General features: G+C 49.6%; 1 protein-coding gene across 4 annotated transcripts in view; it reads left to right on the top strand.

Moving 5' to 3' along the window:
- PPM1L (protein phosphatase, Mg2+/Mn2+ dependent 1L) overlaps window positions 1-19,101 on the top strand; it is a 99,675-nt gene that overhangs the window by 62,311 nt on the left and 18,263 nt on the right. For 2 of the 4 annotated variants that reach the window (XM_013193009.3, XM_048059371.2), the window contains one exon: window positions 13,047-13,221. In XM_013193009.3, the coding sequence (XP_013048463.3) occupies window positions 13,047-13,221 (175 nt within the window). Of the gene's footprint in view, window positions 1-13,046; window positions 13,222-13,264; window positions 18,045-19,101 lie in introns of those variants that run through there. The other 2 variants (XM_067002093.1, XM_067002094.1) reach the window with 2 other exon arrangements.

A 19,101-nucleotide genomic window follows, 5' to 3' on the forward strand; every position in this document is an offset into this window, starting at 1 on the left:
TCCCTTGGACAACCACTGTGAAACTCTCCGACAGTAACAGGTGGGATGGGAGTAATTCTGTGAAAAGGGTCCAGGTGGAATACTTAGCAGCAGGAGGAAAAGAGAGCGCCATTGAAGCGGGCACGGTTTCAAGGAAGCAACGCTGGCAGCGGCGGCAAGTTCCTGGCAGAGAAGCCAGGAGGTGTCTGGGTACACGCCGGTGGTGGACAGCTCAAGCCCCGCCGCCTTATTGGGGCTCACCACCCTGTCTCTCTGCTTCTCAGCCTCCTCGGGCTCTGTTTTCTCCCCCAGCACCTGCGTGTTTGGAAATTGTACCTTGAAATGCATCTGCTCCTTCCCACCTCTCGGCAAACCTGCTGCTGCTCTGCAAGCTGCACCTGGTTTCTCCTGCCTCCGGCTGTCCCAGACAGGGCGCGCAGGCGGGGGCACGGGGTGTGAGGACGGCGAGCGGGTCGGTTCGGTGCCAGCGTTGTGCGGGGAAGGTGTTGGTGTCTCCAGGAGCTGCAAGGAAGAACGCCGCGGGAACGGTGAGTCTCGGGAAGCCTCGGGAGGGCAGGCAGTGCTGGTGGTGCTCAGCGGGGTGCTGCTCGTGCCCTGCTCCCCGCCAGGCTCTGTTAGCAGAGCCCATCTGCGGTACGGGCCTCTCAGGGAATTCCTTGTCAGGAAAGAAATACTGGAGCTGGGGCACGGCACCGGTTTTAAAATCAGCGTCTGATTTCAAAACAGCATCTGGCTGGAAGGCCTGGAGCGGCCGTCAAGTGCCTGAGAGTTTGGGAGAAAAAAAATACAGAAAAATAGAAATCAAAAGCTGAGTGACAGCAGAAGAAAGGTTTCCTACCAGCCCTTTTTGCTGAGAAAATAATCTTGATCTGCCAGCTTCCAGCTCTGTGCCTCAGAGGCCGGCAGCTAACTGAATCGGAGAAACACGAGCCGTTTGTTCGCCAGAGGCAGGTTCTGCGTGGGGTTCTGAAAGAGCAGCTGTGAGATAAGTTCCCTGTTAGCCTTGTTAACGTGCTTCAGAGGGAACCGCCGCACCGGCCTTTGCTGTTGCTTTCGAGAAAAATCTGCGCCATGTCCTTCTTCTGACGAGATGCATCGTGTGCTGGAGGGCTGAAAGGAGGGGATCCAGAAGATGAGGAACGTTTCCTCGAGTAAAGGGTGCGCAGCTGCTGCCGAGCAGATGGCGGCAGAAGAAAAAAACTTCACTGCAGTCGGCCTGGAAGGGGCTTTTCAATCAGCTCTGGCCTTGCGCACGTCGAGGAGGCCAGGGGAGATCGCTGGGGGTCTGCCTCTTCGCTCGGCTCCCAAAACGCTCGCTTGCTCCATGCCTCGTATCGAGGTCAGGACAACTCACAGGTCTTCAGTCAGGGTGCACGCACCACGGGTTTCAGCTCAGGACGTGAGAAGCGTGCAGAAAGCCCCGGGGAGTGCTCCCAGCCCTCCCGCGGCACCCAGGCAGCAAGGAATGCCTTCGCTCGGGACGCCGGGGGGCTGCCGGGTTGCTGCCAGCACGGCCTCGCTGCTGGCAAAGGCAAACCACAGCCAGCCCTTACCATTACCGGGCTTCGCCAAGCTGCAAAAAATCTGAAAACTGTTTTTCTTTAGAAACGTTGGCTTAGGCTTAGTTAAATTTCTGGTTAACCTCGTGGAAGTTAAAGGTTGAATATTTCTGGGAACTTTCCAAAACACAAGCCGCCGTTGCATAAGTCGCTTTGCTACGCGTGCTCCTGCTACAAGGTACGTGCTTTCTGCCGTCTCGAGGCTCACCGTGAAATCTGGAAACTTCAGGCTGGGCCCCTTTAATACACAAACATGCTGAGCAATACAAAAGGCTTAAAATCAAAGTTGCGCTCTGTTATCTCTTCAGACCAGGAGCTTTTTCAAGGAGGCTCTAATGCAAGAGCAGAATAACTTCCAGTTGCGTCTTTGAAGTTTTTTAGTGTGATATCATGGGCATTTAATCCGTGCTGCGGCTGCTCTTAAAAATAGGGCGAAATTGCAAAGTGAAGCAGTAACAAAAAGGGGCTGTTTGAACATTTAATCAGTCCCGATTCACAGCGTAAGCTGGTGTGGTGCGGTGTGGAAGGAAACCTGGTCAGGGCTGTACCTCTGCGTCTGATGCTGCTGAAATGCCTCGGTTTGGGTGTAGCACGGTGTGATAACGTGTAAGGGTACAAAAACCACTGAAGCGATGACTCCAACGTGTGCTTTTGTGTTGTTCCGTGGCTGAGTGTGTGCGTTTGTGGTCGGAGCTGATGAAGACTCGGCATGTCTCCAGCAGACCCTCGGATCTTACCTGCATGTATCTGATTTTTGGTCGGTTGTGGCTTGTGGTTTTTTGGGTGTTTTCATTCAGCAATGTCACTAAATTCAGGTGGCTAACACACAGGAAGGGGTGTTTGAAACACCGACGCTTCAGCACCAAATCGTTTGGCTGAATAATTTCACTTGCTGGGCCCTCGTCCCTCCCTTTATCCAGGGATGAAAATAGCCTGAAATCCACTTGACCTTCTGCCTTGGTAATAAGTGCTATTAACAGCCCCTTGTCCTAACGAGCTAGAGAAACAAAATTACTTTGTAGTATCATATTTAATTAAATTGCGTTTCAAGAAACTGTCATTTAAACTCTAACTTACAGCTCCCTGGCATGGGTTTTATCTGTCCTTTTCCTAACCTCATGCCCCGGTAATTACTGTTCTCTGGACTCGGTAAGCCAAGAGCTGATCACACGATCAGGAGAACTTTTTCTAATTCTTCAATCACGTACGTTTTTAGAGGGAAGAAATGACAGCACCCAGGCACTTGTGTTTCCCCTCACTGGAGGCCTGATTTCTGCCTTCCCTTCTCTCAGGGGCACTGCTTTCAGCATGCACGTACAGAAGCGGCACTAGAGGATGAACGTGCACTGGGACCCTTACTTACAGATGGCAATTGGCTGCGGTTCTGCTTAATGAAGTCCCGTCTCTGAGTCTGTGCCATTTAATTAAGTCTTCTGTACGACTGCTCGCTGTCAGTTCTTTCCACTCGGGAAGGTTCGTGTGTCCTCACTGAAGAGGATGTTTTAGTTTTTATGAATTCTGCGTATGTAACGGTGCCTGGTAAGTACCGAACTTGAGAGAAGAAAGAGCAAACGAAGGCGAGGAATCCCGAGTTAAGGACACTTTCCGTAGCAGTAGGGATTGAGCTGAGTGGCTGAAGCCATTCTTTTCCTCCTCGGTTCCTGATCTACCAAAAGGTTGCCAAATTTCTGTTCTCTCTGTAGCACGTTGCAGTCATAGAATCATCTAGGTTGGAGAAGACCTTCAAGAACATCAAGTCCGTCCATCCCCCAGCCTAGCCTGCCGGGTCCCCTCACTGATCTGCCTCGTTAAGATGAGTTCACCTTAGCTTCGGTAAACTGAGACAGCTCCTTGCTTCTGCAACCTTCGGTGTTTCTTGTTTGCTTGTTCGTTTTGTCCTTAATCCTTTAGACGATCTCTTGGTTCTCGAATAGCAGGGATAAGAAGTAGACGCCGTGTGCCATTAATGGGTCCATAACCACCTCATTACAGCCGCATTCTGCTACTTATACCTTGTAGGATCACAGTGGCCTCTTTAAACAGCGTTGTGCCATGATCTTGTGCTGCAGCCCCTCTTCACCCACATGACCGCAAGGTCTGATGGGCAGGAGAAATCTTTTTTTCCTGGCAGACTGGCGTTACGCTGGGACACACGAGGAGGAGACAGAAGTTCACTCTTGAACAGTGTTGGATTAGTTTTACATGAAGGGTGAATGCGGCACTTTCTTTGCTCGCTCCTTGCTCATTCTGTGCAGCCTGGGTCCGTACAGCGGCCTTTTCAGGTCTGAGGCGAGGAGAGAACAGAAGCGAAAGATCCGTAATTGCATTTAAACAGAGCTCATTGAATCTCCAAGTCATTATCTTCACAAACTTTCATTTCCATACACGTGGCTAAAGGAGAATGTCAGCGGGGCCGTGGTAAATCGTTTACAGGACTACACGGCCATGTTTTCCTCGTTAGCTGTTTGTGAGCACCGTTTGTTACAGCTTTTGAAGAGGCAGTGGGGACTCCGTAAATACGGCTGGAACAAATTGCAGTGCTGTCATCTATTCATTAATCTCCCGAGCCCCTGGGCGAGCGGCACAGCAGAACACATCCACGGGTCTTGGATTAACCCTTAGGCTCTGCGGCTTCAGATACTTTTTTTTTTTTTTCACAGCAAAGTCCTTTATCTTAATTCGCATCTCTTTCTCATCGCGGTATCGGATGTATCCTGGGGCTAATTATTAATGTGATTTCTTAATACAGAGTGAAAGCTTAAGGATTGCTTCCACCGTTAGGCAAATCCAGGTTGGTACAAGCCTTGGTGGTTCAGGGCTTGGCTGTTGGGTGTCGTGGGCAGCGCCTGGCCAGAGCTCTTCTGCAGTGCTCGACTTGCTGCCTGCTGCTGCAGCTCTTTGTGGTCGTGAGATCTCCAAGGTGCTTTGTGACCACGTGAATTAAAATAGTAGTACTTGATGTTACTGGAAAATTCCTGTCCGTTCTCTACTCGTTAAGCCTTTTTGCAGTTTTGAAATGGTACCGGAATTGTTTGCAGAAATATTTCAGGAGCATGGGACTGGGTGTTGTGGGCAGGAGCAGTGGGAGCCCTGCAGGTGCTCTGCTTCCTGGGGGAAAACGCGGCCAGAGCAGCGGCGTGGTAACCAGTGTGTGCCATCCCGCGCTTCCCAAACGTTTCCCCTGTGGTTTTTTTAGAATGCATTAAAAGCAATCCTTGTAGGTCTGCTTCTCAGCATGCCCAACGTGTGTCCTCCCCCGCAGTTAGGACGGCGTAACGCGGAAGGGCCGGACTTCCATCCACCCCATGCTGCAGCCCGAGCCCTGAGGAGTTCCTGGAGGTTGGCGTCCGTGCACCTGGCCTGCTGCGTGGGAGCCCGTAAGGCAGAGCAGCTCCGCGTGAGCCTCCTGCGGGGGTTACATCAGCCGCGGTCAGGCAGGTGGGGGAGCCGGGCGGCGCCGAGCAGCAGCGGCACGCGCTGGGTACGGGCTGCATGGGGCGAGGCGTCCTGGGCGCTGCTCTCCTTGTGCACCGCTGGTCCTCAGCACCCCGCGGTGGCCCAGTGGTCTCGCTCCTGGCACCCTGGAGCACCCTGTGGGTGCTGCCTCCTGCACGGGCCCTGCTCGGGGTCAGCTGCAGCTGTTTAAGAATGGGGTGCCAGAACGGTGGCTGCTACAGCAGGGGAAGCAGCATCTCGTTCCTTAATGTTCTCTAGGTGAACTGGATTGCTTTGACTACTTTTTTTTCTTTCGTACAGAGTAAGAATCTAAAATAGATTATAAATTTCTGACCAGATGGTGGAATTTTGGTAAAATTACAAGCAAGAATCTTCTTGGTCTCCTGCATAAGGAGCTAATTCGTAGAGTGTTTCAGCCCGGGCTGAATCTTTCTAATTCTTGCGATGACTCCTGCTTGGCAGAAAGTGATAGCTTTAAATCAGGAGAGACCATTTAGACTGAAATATTCCTCTGTGCTCACTCTCTCTTTGCTGGGAGAAAGAGAACAATGTCATAGAAAGAAGAAAGCCTCTTGCTATTTAGTTGTGTCTAATAGGCTATAAATACATTTTTCACTAAACTAAAGCAGCAGAATGAAAGGCTTTGGGTAAAACTGATTCTCCATAAAGCATCTTACATCCTACTGCTATTTGCAAAAGCATCTGCACAGAAATACCTGGAGAAATCCTCTGGAGCAGTTTTAAGGCTCTTTAATAGCTGATGAAGGCATTCGTTTCAGTGTCTGTACTGATGCAGGGTTACAGTCACCAAGTTTTAAACACGATTTTCTCAGGGGTTGCACAAAACAGCCTTCATTTTGCACGACTTTTTTCTTTTTTCGCCTTCTGTGTCGAACTTGATGAGCTCAGTAAAATACAAAATGCCGTAGTTTTCGGTATCAAAGAAACATTTGATGCCTAGCTTGCAAAATGAGCAGTTCGATACCCTCGTAAAGTTAGTTGTTTTAGTGATATTTCAGCCACTATTTTCAGCGGTATCTCTGCTTCTGTTGCTTCTGGGTTTTATGCCAACATAAAAAAAAAAATTGATCCACCGTCGCTTAGATTTGATCATAGTAATACAAGAAAATTTTCAGTTCTTCTGGGTTGGATGAAATTCTTCCTGGCAGGTCTTCAGCAAACGCAGTCCCTGCTGGTGTAGCTGTATGGGCGTTTATATTTAGTAATCTCTTCTGACCATAAATTGCAATTTGGGACCCAGATTTTCCTGCAGCGTTAACTGGTAGGAGATGAGCATTTTCATGCATTTTAAAACCTCTTTTTTTTAATTGTTTCTTGCTTTAATATTTGGTTGCTTCCATGTTCATAGTGGCAACCAATTATCAGAAAATTCAGGCAAAGCCTTGACATTCCTCCTTCATTTTTAATAATTCATTCAAACATCTTTGCAGTGTTCCACAAGCTCAATCATGCCTTTTGGCAAGTGCAGGTATTATTCATACGCCAAATGGCGATGTCCTTTAGATATGGCCAAGTGGACGTGGAAGTTGTCATTGTTTGTCTCTTGTGTCTCTACCTGTGCATCTTCCAGGGTTTGCGAAACACAACCCCTTCACAGTCAGCTTCAGCTTCTTGTTAAGACTAGCAGGAGCGTTAGAAAATCACAGCTTTGTCTGGGGCTAATTTTCAGTTTAATTTCCCTACTCATTTTAATTTTTCTCCTAAAAAGGACATGAATAGTAATTGCCTTCCTAGCACAGTTAGGATTCAGAATTTGTGTCTGCTCATATGCAATTTCGGTCCTAATGTATTTCCTTTTATTAGGGTAATAGCTCCTCTTATTACTCTTAATATATTTACTAAACATTGCTTTTTGGTGCATGCATGCAGTTGTTTAAAGAACCAGAATAAATCTTCTGGGTTTTATGACAACCAAATAAAATGGGTCCACCCGTGCTTGGATTTCTTCTGGCGGCGTATCATCCCGCTGAGTTACCTGGGAACATTTTCACCCTCTCTAAGGGGCAGCACATCCACGTAGGATCGACCACGAGATCAGAAAACGCGCACGCTGACTTGACATAAAATAACGTGCCCTTTGAGGAGCTCCATCTATTTGGTTTATCAATGGGAGGATAATGGGGTGATGGGATCAATTTGCATGTATTTACATGAGAAAGAGCAATGCAGGTGAGCAGACGTTTCACTCGATTCAGTGGCTGAAAGTCATAGATAATAGCAGATTCGGACTGGAAATGATGTGAACGTTTTCTGTGCTATGTGAAATTACCCGCTAACAGGAAGGGTAATTAACTTCCAAGGGCAATGGAAGATCCTCTGGCTCCGAAATAGAGTTGAATATTTCTCTAAATGACTTATTCAAGCAACGAGACAGAGCAGTCCTGTGGTCCTCCCGATATGAGATGTCAGACGAGATAATCGTAACGCTCCCCCTGCTTTGATAAAATTAATCTTTTAATTAGACGTCCTGTGTCGGAAGCCCTCCTTGTGGCTCTGCCAACGACGGTGTAACCTCTGACAAATCCCTCCCTGCCCCGAGTTGTGTTCCTTAGCTGTAGTGTGAGTGACTGCTTGGCTGTAGCACGCGGAGTGCTTCTTGGTAATTTTAATTAATTAAAATTCTTTCTTCAAGAACTGAGCAAGTATTTCGCTGTCCCTTCTCCATTTCGCTGTCCCTTCTCCCATCGGAAGATGGAAAATAATCGTTTTGCATTTATCCTCGCCTCTTCTGATCCACGTCCTGGATCGAGGAGCCCCATGCCAACACCAAGTGTGCCCCCCGCAGCCCGATGCCTCTCCTTGCCTAACGGAGGGGGAGTGGGCGGCAGAGCAGAACGTGTCGTCCCTGCCTTACATGTCTTGTTGCCTCACCTGCTGCTCGTTCGAGGACGTCTAAATAAGTCTATTTAAGAAGTGAGTGACAAGCACTGTCTTAGGGAAGAAGCTCAAATGCATAATTTAAAGCCATAAATCATCATCATTTCTCATTTTTATTTCTACTCTTTCTGTTTGGTGCTGTGGTTGTTTGGATTGCTCGTAGCCGTAAATCCACACGCCGCCTGTGTCAGAGGAGATGGAGCTCTCCGTGCTCGAAGCATGAAGTCAGAGCGAAGCTCCACAACAGATGGCCTTTTCTTTCCGTTTCATGGACACCGGTTCTCACTGGGCAATTCATTATTTTCTACAGTGCAAGCAGCTGTGGATTACTGTAATTATGGATTTCATCTCTCTCTGACAATCCGGGGTGAATGCTAATTTGAACTTTATGCATCTCCTTGGAATCAGGTTAATTTTCTCGTGATGACAGAGCTGCTGATTAACTAAAGATGTTTGGGAGGCTAATATTTTTCCTGCTACGGAAATGTACGGTGCGTGGATTGCGAAGTAATAGCGGTGGGTGTAGGGTTCGGTCTCGTCGAAATTCCCGGGAGAGATTCCTGAGTCCTGCGGCATTTCTGGAGGCGTGCTTTTGCTACTAACCTTGCTTAAAACTGTGAGCTCGGCTTTCCTGGGATCCGGACTGATCAATAGCAAATTATTTGCTTGAATAGTTCCTTTGGAGGAAAAGACACTTGGAAATAGAACTGGTAGGCTAATTGTAGCAACAGTTAGATTATGGGAAAACGTTACTCCTGAGCCTCTTTCGACCTGTTTGTTCTTTAAATAGCTCCTGGCTTTGGAGGGCAAAACGTTCGTCCTAGCACCGTTGGTAGATCTTGCATTATCCTCTCGAGAGTAGATTATGTTTTGCTATCGTGTTTTCCTTTTGAATCGCTATTAATAGCTTCGCGTCCTTTTTCCAAGGGGTTTGCCTTAGCAAAATTCCCCTGACTTCAGAGGAGTTTATTTGTGGTTCGTGCTGATGAAGGAGGGCATCAGCCCTGCGAGACGCCGGATTCGGGCCTTGTGCCCCTACGTTCCCTTACGCTCCGGTAAGGGGCACGCGTGGGTCTGGGGGCAGAATTTTTGGATCTCCTTCAGCCAGCACCAACCCCTCCTGCGTGGCCACGTGAACAGGCTGAGGAGGCGGTTTGCCTGCGGTGAGCGCAGCTCCTGTCCACAGGAGTGCAAAAAATATTCGCTGACCACTTCCTTCCTGCCGTGAGCACCCAGAAGGGGACCGAGGTGTCACGAAACACCTCTTAAAGCCTTATGGCTGGGTAGCTCGATGTGGAAAGGAGGTGAAGTGGGAGTGAAGGTGCTGGGCTGCGTTTAAAGCAGCAGGAATCTGCCCGTGAAGCCGGCCTGGAAGCGGGGTGAGACGTAAGTTAAGGGCACTCTTCTTTGAGAAGTGAGCTGTGGTTGGGTCGGGTTTGAAGATGTAAGCCCAGAAACATGTGTATAAGAGTATGCGGAATGTGAAATCCCGAGAGGGATCAGTACATATTTCACATTCCTCTGGTGGAAATCCTTTCCATGACCATAAAACGATTGAGCTTGGAGAGGAGCGAATGAGAGGCACGCGGTGCTGGTGGCAGCGGCACACCCACGGGGGCTTCCCCAGGAGCGCCCAGCTCACCTGGCGGGTCGGAAGGGATGCTGGGGATGCATCTTGGCCATGGAAATCTCTCTGACATGTTCAGTCTGTATGGGATTCGGCATCCCAGTTTACATGGAAGGCTATTTCTCTGGGTTCCCAAAGCTGTGTCTGGGCTGATGATGTGTCAGTGGCGCTGAGACTTTAGAGTAGAGGCATGCTGCCTGCAGTGAGCAAAAGAAGGTTTGCTCGGAGGAAGGTTGCTACGAACCAAATTGACGTCTCCAGACACCCCAAGAGAACCACCTCGCTCTCTGTGGCTTCCAAATCTTACCGCTTCCTCATCCTTAGAAATCAATTGATCTTTCGTTCCATTATTTAGGCGCTGAAGTTGAACGGACTGGTCTGTGATTCTGTTTCTCCCTCTTTATTCTATTTTAAAAGGAGGCCCTGCATTTACCCTTTCCAAATAGTGTCTTGCCATCCTCTGAATTTTTGAAGATAGAGGTTGGTAAGGAACTTGTCCCAGCCGGCCACCTGTAGCTGAATTAATTCCGTCTGGCCCAGCCAGCTGGAAAATACCTGGTCTTGATAAACACTTCCTCACGTGTTCTTCCCCTGCTCTGTCTTGAGATTTTAGTTATTTGCCTTTGGTATAAATTGCCACTTGAATGCAGCAAGGTAAAGATAGTGAGTACTGTAGCCCAAAAAAGAGACATGTTTTTCACGGGGTCCTGGACCTGCTGAACGCTTGCTGTCCTAATTCATGGGCTTGGCCACGGAGCGCTTGGGTCGCTGCCCACAGACGTGCCCGTGGGAGCGGATCTCCCCTGGGTGCTGCTCCTGCTGCCCCTCCGAGCTCTCGTCTCAAGGTCGCTGCGTTGCTGTGCTGACACCTGGATGGGGAAGGGGCGAGCAGGTCGGTGACTCCAGCCGGGAGACGTGCTGAGCTGCAGCCTGCAGGAGGGGCGGCACCCGCCGAGGACGTAACGCCTTTACGGAGGCGCTGCTTTCACACACCGGACGTCCGACTTTCCTACGCGAGGCCTGTCCTGGCTGCCTCTCGGTGTTACTTTACGAGGGTTCTGCTGAATGTGGGGGTATCGGCATTAACGTGGGGGTATCGGGGTTAATTCAGGGTCGTCTGCAGCCAGGGGCATACCTACGCTTAGGGAGGCCACTCAGTTACAGTAGGCAGCAACAGGAATGGAAGCCAGCAAAGGCAGGTGATGGCTGTGTACGGTTTTTGAAACCTGCAGCCCAGGAGAAGTTGATGCAGGGGCTCTGCTGCCGTTTTCTTCAATTCCTGAGCGTGGAAAGCCACCTCGAAACCACCCGGGGTAGCTGTGTAAGGAGACGTCTTCGGGGAGCGCCGCCTGCCTTCTGGGTGGCTTTGTGAAGAAGCTTGTAATTAACCGTTTTAGACCTTTCCTTCCCCCATCTGAGGGAGCTCCCAGAAGGATACACTTCGGAAAAGCAGAGCAGATATTAGCAGACAGCATAAGTTATAAAAATTAAGTCCTTTGAATGCGTAGTCCTCGTCAGGTAAGAAACATGGGCAATTGGGGCGGTTACAGAAGGGTGGGGGTGCTTGTGAGGTTTGGGTTCCTGCACAGGGAGGGATTTCAGCGTCTCCTGATGTGATTTTTGTTTTGTGCAGGCTTTTTTTTTTTTTTTTTTAGTAACTAGAGAAAAATGTGATTTTTTGGTGAATAAGCTCTGCAAGTATATTACCTTGCAGGTACATAACGTATAATAGTAGCTTTCTGTGGCCAAATGAAATACCTTAAAATCAATGGAGCTATTAAAGTCAGCCTTTTGTTCAGCTGGAGAAGGGAGCTGCGGAGGGAAAACAGACCCACAGAGGATGCGGCCTTCTCAGCTTTGTAAAAGAGGCAGGGAAATTTTGCTCTCTTGTTTCTCATGGTTTTTATTAAGCATGAGCTGCCCCAGCTGCTGTGGGCTCAGAGCGCAGAGCCCCCTACGAGAGCAGGACCACGTTTTCGTTACATTTTCTCAAAATTGTGATTTAATCCTGACAGTGGCTTTGTGGAAAGGCCCTCTGCAGGGGCTGCTGTGTGGCGGCCTCTGTCCCCACTGCGGCGCCGGTGAACTCGGGCTGCAGGTGTCCCGTGGTGTCCGTCCGTCCCGTGGTGTCCGTCTGTCCCGCCGCCGTGCCGCCCTCGCCGTCCCAGTGGTTTCCCATCTGCTCCTCTCCGGCTGCCCCTTGGCTCTGCCTGGGCTGCGGGACCTCTGGGACGGGAGCGGAGCTTTGTCTGCCCTGTGCACGGCCAGCGGTGCGCGCGTCTGCACTCGAGGGCACGGGATGGGTGCCGCAAAGTGAGTGTGTGCAAAGCCCCAAACCTTCCTTTGCTCCCTGCTCTTTCGAACTGCTGCAGTGGGAGAGCCCAAAATGCCCCCATGCAGAGTAAAACCTCTTCTCGAAGGAACGTGAAATATAAAGGCCTGCCTACGGCGCCTCTTTTGGCCTTCCCTGGGAAGGAAACACCGATTAGACTGTAACGTCGACTGTGTGGTACCCGTGGGGAGAGCTCCTCTGGTTTCCCTACAATAATTTCATTCGTCTCACATGGTTTAGCCTGCAGATAAATTGAACACAACTTCGGTGATGTTTTAAGGTTGTAAATTAATCAGCAATTGACTTTGGAAAACTAAATATAAACCCAGGAGAGAGTGCTGCTGAGCGGGGGGGCAACTTGTGGCCGGTCCCTGGAATAATCTCACCTTTTCACCATTTCTTTTTCTCTCCTGCCTGGGAGTTGGCAGGAAAGCCGGAGCACGGGGCAGCAGCCTTCGCTGCATCCCTCCTGTCCAGGTAGGTTTGTATCGCTGGTGGAAAGCCAGAAGGGCGGACACTGCCCAGGGGCAGGAGCTCTTGGTGTTCACTGCCCTGTGCATTTCGGCATAAGGCTCCCTAACATTGGTACAACCATGCCACCTTGTGTTAATTCCTGTTTGCTTATGGCTTTGAGCAGTCACAGGGAAGAAAAAAATAGGAATAATTTTCTGTGTTTGGCTGTATATCTGTAGGTAGTTTTTTAATGCTATTCAAGATTTATTTTGGGCTCCCTGTCCTAACCTGGTTATGTATCCGTAGCAGGAGAAGAGACTCCTATTGATCGTCTGATATTTAAAATTAAAAATAAAGGCATTATGTGTTGTAGTTACGTTTTCAAAATATGCTTATGGTGAAGAAAGTTCAGTATCGCAGTATGTGTCCAGTCAAGCGTGGTGAACTGGTTTTGGGCTGCCGTAACCTTCCTGCTGGAGAGCAGGATTGTGCCCCCGCTGGAGGGTTTGCGGCTGTTGTATCCCTGATTCCGTGGGAGTTCTGGGCACACGGGTGATTTTGGCAGAGAAACGACCTGTTGACTTCACACTGTGGAGCTGGTAGTAATGAGAGCATTTTATTGATTTGAAAATGCTTTAAAATAAAATAAATGCTATGGATATGCACGAAGCATTTCAAAAAGAAAAGGTCCTCATGAAACCTTTGCTTCTTTTCTACACAGTCAGCAGCAGAATACGTGAAGTCCCGGCTGCCTGAAGTCCTAAAGCAACATCTTCAAGACTATGAGAAGGACAAGGAGAACAGCGTGCTGTCTTACCAAACCATCCTGGAACAGCAGATTTTATCAATCGATCGAGAAATGCTGGAAAAACTGGCTGTATCCTATGACGAAGCAGGTATGGTTTTATTTCTTCCTAAGTTACGTTTTACTGAGAACAAGTTGCTTGCTTCCAGCCTGTCTTCAGACCAGCAGGGCTTGTGTTGGCAAACTGAACTTTGTCCTAGAGGTTTGAGGTGTTTCAGTGAAACATTTTTCTCCTAAAATCAGGTTGATTTAAGAGAAAAAAATTCCACTTTGGTGATTTGCATACTTAATAGCTGAAAGGACAGTCTTTGTACCAGCACTTGGTTCTTTGTAACGTACAGATGTTGATGGTCTGGCCATGTGTTTTGTATTGTCTCTGCGAGTTGTGTGACCAAGTCACTAAATACAATTCGGAAGGATTTTGAAGCCTGTTAAAATGTTTTTGTCAAATGCACGTCCTGCACGTTCCTGGGTTCTTCTTCACAACTTATTTTTGGACTTGCCTAGCCAAGAGTGTACTGGGTAGTCACAGAATCAGATTTTTAACTGGGACGTGATGGGTGTGGGCAGCCAAAAATAGACAACTGGTAAGTGTCGGAGGCATTTTAGTAGTGCGGTTATGGGGTTCTTCGGTTTTGATATTTGTGTCTTGGTAGTCTAGATATTTGGTGGCTTTCTTAGGTACAGCTAACACTTTCTACTAGGAAAAAAATGTTTTTTCTTACTATAAAAAGAACAGTTAAAAGTTTTACTGCTCGATTAACATTCATGGTAGCGAGTGGATTTTCTTAGTCGCTGGTACTTTCTTGTTTTGTTTTCACTTGACTGTAACTGGCACCGCAGTGCCCTTTAGGAACCATTCTGAGCATAATTCGAGGTTTTTCTTCCAGCTGTTTTGGCTAGAAGCCTAAATCTCATAACCAGGTTTTTCATCCTATTTAGCTCATGTTTGCCAGATACCCCTCGAGGTGGATGACTGTTTTGTTTGGCCCTTGCTAGATGGCGCTGCCAAAATCACCATCCTCTGAGTTCATCTTTCCTACTCCTCATCTTCCCTAGTCCAGCTCTGGAAAGCCAAGCACCAGCAGGCCTGTATTATTTTCTCCTATTACTGGGTACTTACGCTGTAGTGGCCTGAACTGCGTAGAAAGCTTGAACCACTTATCAACTTTGTTCAGACTCCTACTCAGACTCCTGCGCACCATCAGTATCATTCTCCTAAGCTACTTTGATCTCAAATGCTCAAGCAACTTAAAATGCCATTTGCAGAGTGTGTGCTCTGGGTACTTAAAGGACTGTGAGCTTTAGGAACTGGAAGTAATTACAGTGCTCTTGTCCTTTATCAACCACATTCGCGCTCTCCCCCGGTAAATAAGCCTGATTCTCTTAACCTACTTTGATCTCAGGAGCTCTCGAGCAGCTCGCGGTGCCATTTGCAGCCTACTCGTGTGCTCCTGTGCTTAAGGAGCTCGGAGTCGTGAGAGTTCTTGAAGGACGACGTGGTTAAAAGATGGGTACGGGTTATCTTTTTCATCAGGTACCTCCTGTTCTTAATGATGCATAAAAAATAAGCTTTGGAAGTTGTGGCTTTCCGTTGCTTCTGTTTATACTTTAAACAGAGAATTTATCAGTCCAATGGCTGGCGTAGATCTTTCTCAGTCACGCTCATTCGGTCACTTTATTTCTCTCGTCATTTTGATTGATAGACGTTTGTTAGGAAGGGAAGAAATTTTCTCAGTGGAGAAAATTACCAATTCCTGTCAGGAGAAGGCATTTTTCTTTCTTGAAAACTGCATGTTTGTGCAGAGAAAATAAAGATTAAGCTGCTCCAAACACACATTGGGGATTTATATCTTACAATAAAACAATGATGTAGAAATTAGGAGCTACATAAATACCTAGTTTAGAAAGGTCTCGATGTACACACACGTCCCAAACAGAGTGAGTGCACCTTGCTGTAAATAAAAAGCCCAAATTTGAGCTGGCTAATTGTTCCAAGGCACGCCGCTGGGTGTTGGGCTTAGGTGCTGTAGTGACTGGTGCACTCGAGGGAAAAGCACTTCTCAAATGGGTCTGAACTAGTTCCTCCTGTTACTTGTCCTCACTCCGTCATTTCATAGGTCACAAACGTCTTTTCTCTGCGTAGGATTCCTCTACATCCATTCGCCAGGTGAAAACAGAGCTGCACCAAAACGGCCTGGGCTTTTGGCACAATTGTGCCTGTTAATTGGGCCGTTAGAGCACAGCGGGCGATATTAATAACGATGTGCAGCTTCGGTGGGCTCCACGTCGTACTGCCGTCCTGTAAATCTTCCCTGTCAGGAGCTCGGCGTCCCAGAGCTACCAAACACCGTGAGTTCATCTAAAAATAGTCAAATGTTGACAAGATTTTTAGTGAAGTTTGACTAAGAGAGCTTTGTAAGATGAAAGCAGGCCCAGCGTGACGGATGGGTACAAATCCTCTCCTAATCTCTAAATCCCTTAGTTTAAAAAGTGGCGTTCTTGGCTCGCTAAGGCTGGGTTAATTTTGTGCAAGGATGTTTTCTCCCGCAGAAACGTTGTTGGATGTAAATCCTGTTCCGCCTATCTACAGCATCTCTCCTGTCTGGGGTGGCCAGCGACTCCTGCACAAATGAAATTTTGGGATATTTGAAGGCACTTCGGCGTGCCAGTTGGCCACAGCCTGCTAGGAGATCCGCCGATAGCTCGTGCCGTGGTCGTAGGGCGTGCTGTGATGGACGGCCGCTCTCCCCGCGTGACAAAAAAAGATGAATTTCATTTTTCCTCGCCGTGAAGCGCTCGTGAGAGATGTTGATATTTAGGCACAGTACTCGCGGCCAGTTGTCAGCCCCAAACCATTTCCTTAGCTGGTGTTTACCGGCACGTCCCACCTTCCCTGGGGCCACCTGCACCAAGGGGGCTGCTGCTCCGCGCGTCCTGCCAGAGGGCACCAGGAGCTTGTGGCTACCACCAGGGCTGTGCCTGGCCCTAACGAAGCTGCCTGGGGGGGGTTGAGCAGAGGACAGAGGTAGGGAAGGATGCGGCTGCCCCGCACCTGCCGGGGGGAGCCAGACCCTCCTGCAGCCCAACGCCGGAGCCGGGCACGGCACCCCCAGCCAGCTCCAGCAGCCTGCGGGCGCTGCTCCCCCTGCCCGTGGAGCCGAGGGGCTCGGCCAAACCCCCAGCGAGGGGGCACGGGCGCTTCGTAGGGCTGGTGCTGTCCTGGGGCTCGCACAGGAGCCCGCAGCGAAGGGCAGGAGCGGTCTGTCCAAAGGGAGCCAGGGAATCCGTCTCGGCAGACAGGAGCACAAAGAGCTGTCCCCGCAGTCCTTGTCGTGGGTAGCTCCATTTTCAGGCCTTTGCTCACCTTTTCCTCCTCTGAGCCATCTTTCAGTGCCACTGAGGAAGTGAAATTGCTCGTATCAGCAGTTTGTTTCCGTGAAGAGTGGTTTTACGCTAGCAGATCACGTCCCAAATTGCCCGAATGCTCCGATCTTAGCAACAGAATTTATTTTCTGCTGAGGTAAAAACGCGTCCATTAGCGCAACAACGTGCCGCAGCCTGTCTGCGAGTGAGGTGGGCTCTGGGCTCCGCCTGCACCCAGCGTGCCCGTGTACGGTGCTCTCGCCAGGAGCCGCGCGGCCCTCCCAGGCACGCAAGGTATTGTTCGCCGCTCTGCATCCCTGCAGGGCTTAGCACCAAATGAGTGGATAACGAAGCCAATTGACTCTCCTGCTCAGCCTCTGTTCCTGTGCCTTGCAGAAGACCAGGCTGGGTTTCTGCAGCTCCTGGTTTCTGGGACAAGCGGCTCTGAGCGTAACTCCAGGACTCGGGATTCGTTCTGGCTTCAGGCCCTGCAAGAAGACGCAGCCTGGCGCAGGTCTGCCCAGGTCCCATCCCGGGAGCTTTGGCTGCTTCTGGCAGGTGGACAGAAAAGCAAAAATATCCAGGGTTAAATTTCAGCCCAATGGGTTGGCAAATCCATTTCTCTCACACAAATGTCCAGGCTAGTGTGGGCGCTCTGGGAATGTGCTATAACTTGGGATAATAACCACCTTGCTGGGGAAACATCATTTTTTTCCACTGCAAGAGGTTTTATCAGGTACAGCCCTCATCGTCCCACATCGCAGCCAAACTGCAGTAGGTTATCTTCGCCGTGATGTTTATCGCACGATAGCTCGTGCACATCACAAATGCAGGAAGAAATCTGTTGGGTTTGCTACAGCCACGTTCTTTTTTTTTTAAAAAAAAAGTCTTAAAACTCTGGGATCGTGCTTTTGATACGTGTTTGGCTGCTCCTTGCCACGTGGGGCTGGCCTGCGGGGACGTACCTGAGCCCAGTTTCAGCAGCGGTGACTCCCCGGAGCTTAAATCCCTGCCTGACCAGGAGCCCAGCACTTGCGAAGGCAGCGGGTTGCACCGAATGTGCAAGAACAAAAACGGGGGAGCCGTAAAGAAGCTGCCAGGAAGGGAAAAGCCAAAAGCAAGGCTTTTTGGGGAACAAAAGGCACGTCCAGGCAAAGGATGGTTGTCCAAGTGGCACTTGTATTATCTCGAGGGATGTCGGTGGGATTGCCGCGTGCCGCGCGAGCACCGTTTCCCAGCACTGCAGCAATCTGGTACATTTATTTTCTGACCTGTTGCAAACCCACTGACACAGCAGCCGCGTACCTAACACGGCTCAAACGTGTCAGGGACAACATTTATTGCTGCGCCGGAGGCGTTCTTCTGACAAGGAGAAAAACACCGCGGCCTGCAGGCCACCGCAGTTGTTTGCTTTCTCTGCAGCTCGGGTTGGAGTTTCAATGATTTTCAGGTATTTAATCTCGAGAACACGATCCGAAACAACTCGCTTCTCTCAGCTGCCAGTCGTTGCCGTGAGAGCTCAGCCCTGTGCCTTCCCCGAGGAACACGGTAAGAATTGTTACCCCTCACAGCCGGATGATTACCACTGAATGTATCCAGCCTCTGCCTTATGCTCAGCACCTCCTTTGGCACATTTGTTTCTCTTGCACATTAAAACTGCACTTTCACCTTGGTCACCACAAACCCGCGCTCTGTGTTTCAGCAGAGGGCCAATAGCTCTAGGAAAAGATCTCGGGGCATGGCCCAGGGCAGGATTTCCCTGCTAACCAGCTGTGTTTGCGTCCTGGGCCACGTCTCTAGAGCTCTTCAGCAGTGAGCAGAGGGAAACGGGGAATTTCCAGCATGACCCTGACTTTAAGCGTGCACTTTGGTGCGTGAAGTCCCATCCTAAATGTGCCCCTTCCCTCTGCTTACCAGGGACTGGCTTCCACTCCCAGGTGGGGCAGGGAGCTGAGAGCAGCCCAGGTGGCTCCGTAGGTGTACACACAAAATCATTTACATTACGGTTGCGGTGTGGCTCCAGCAGGAGCCACGTGGCTCTCATTTCCCACACAGGGGCTCCTGCAGCGCCTGTGGTCGTCCCGGTTTCGAGGCTCGCGGCGGTGTTTGCACACAGCGGGCTTACACCGAAGTCTGCCCAAGCGTGTTGTAGGCTTTTCCTCAACTAAAATAATTTTTTATTATTCATATGATTATCAGCTTTCAGCAGAAGCTCAGAACAAAAACAGCACTGACAGCGAAGTGCCTACTTGCGTGTGAAATGTTCTGCCCTCCTGATCGATTTGTAAGTAGGCTGTGAGGTATTTAGCTATTTAAGGCAGGCAGCTGGCAGCTGGGCTTTCCAACACGAAGCTAGCAGTGCTCGCGTCTGGGGGCTTCACCAAACCTCCTCCTGCCACGAACGTCCCAGCAAAGGAGAGGAAGCCGGCATGGTCCTGTATGGTGTGGGCATTCAGGAGGGTAACGGGGAAGGGGGAGAGTCAGCGATGGCTTTGAAACCACTTACACGACAATATGTCAGGGACCCAACTCCCTTACATGTCACGGGGTGAAATGTTAAGTTTGACAACGGTGGAATTGCAGGGGCTGGGCTTTCCTGCAAGGA

Source organism: Anser cygnoides, chromosome 9 (assembly GCF_040182565.1).
Source record: "Anser cygnoides isolate HZ-2024a breed goose chromosome 9, Taihu_goose_T2T_genome, whole genome shotgun sequence".
Classification (NCBI taxonomy): domain Eukaryota; kingdom Metazoa; phylum Chordata; class Aves; order Anseriformes; family Anatidae; genus Anser; species Anser cygnoides.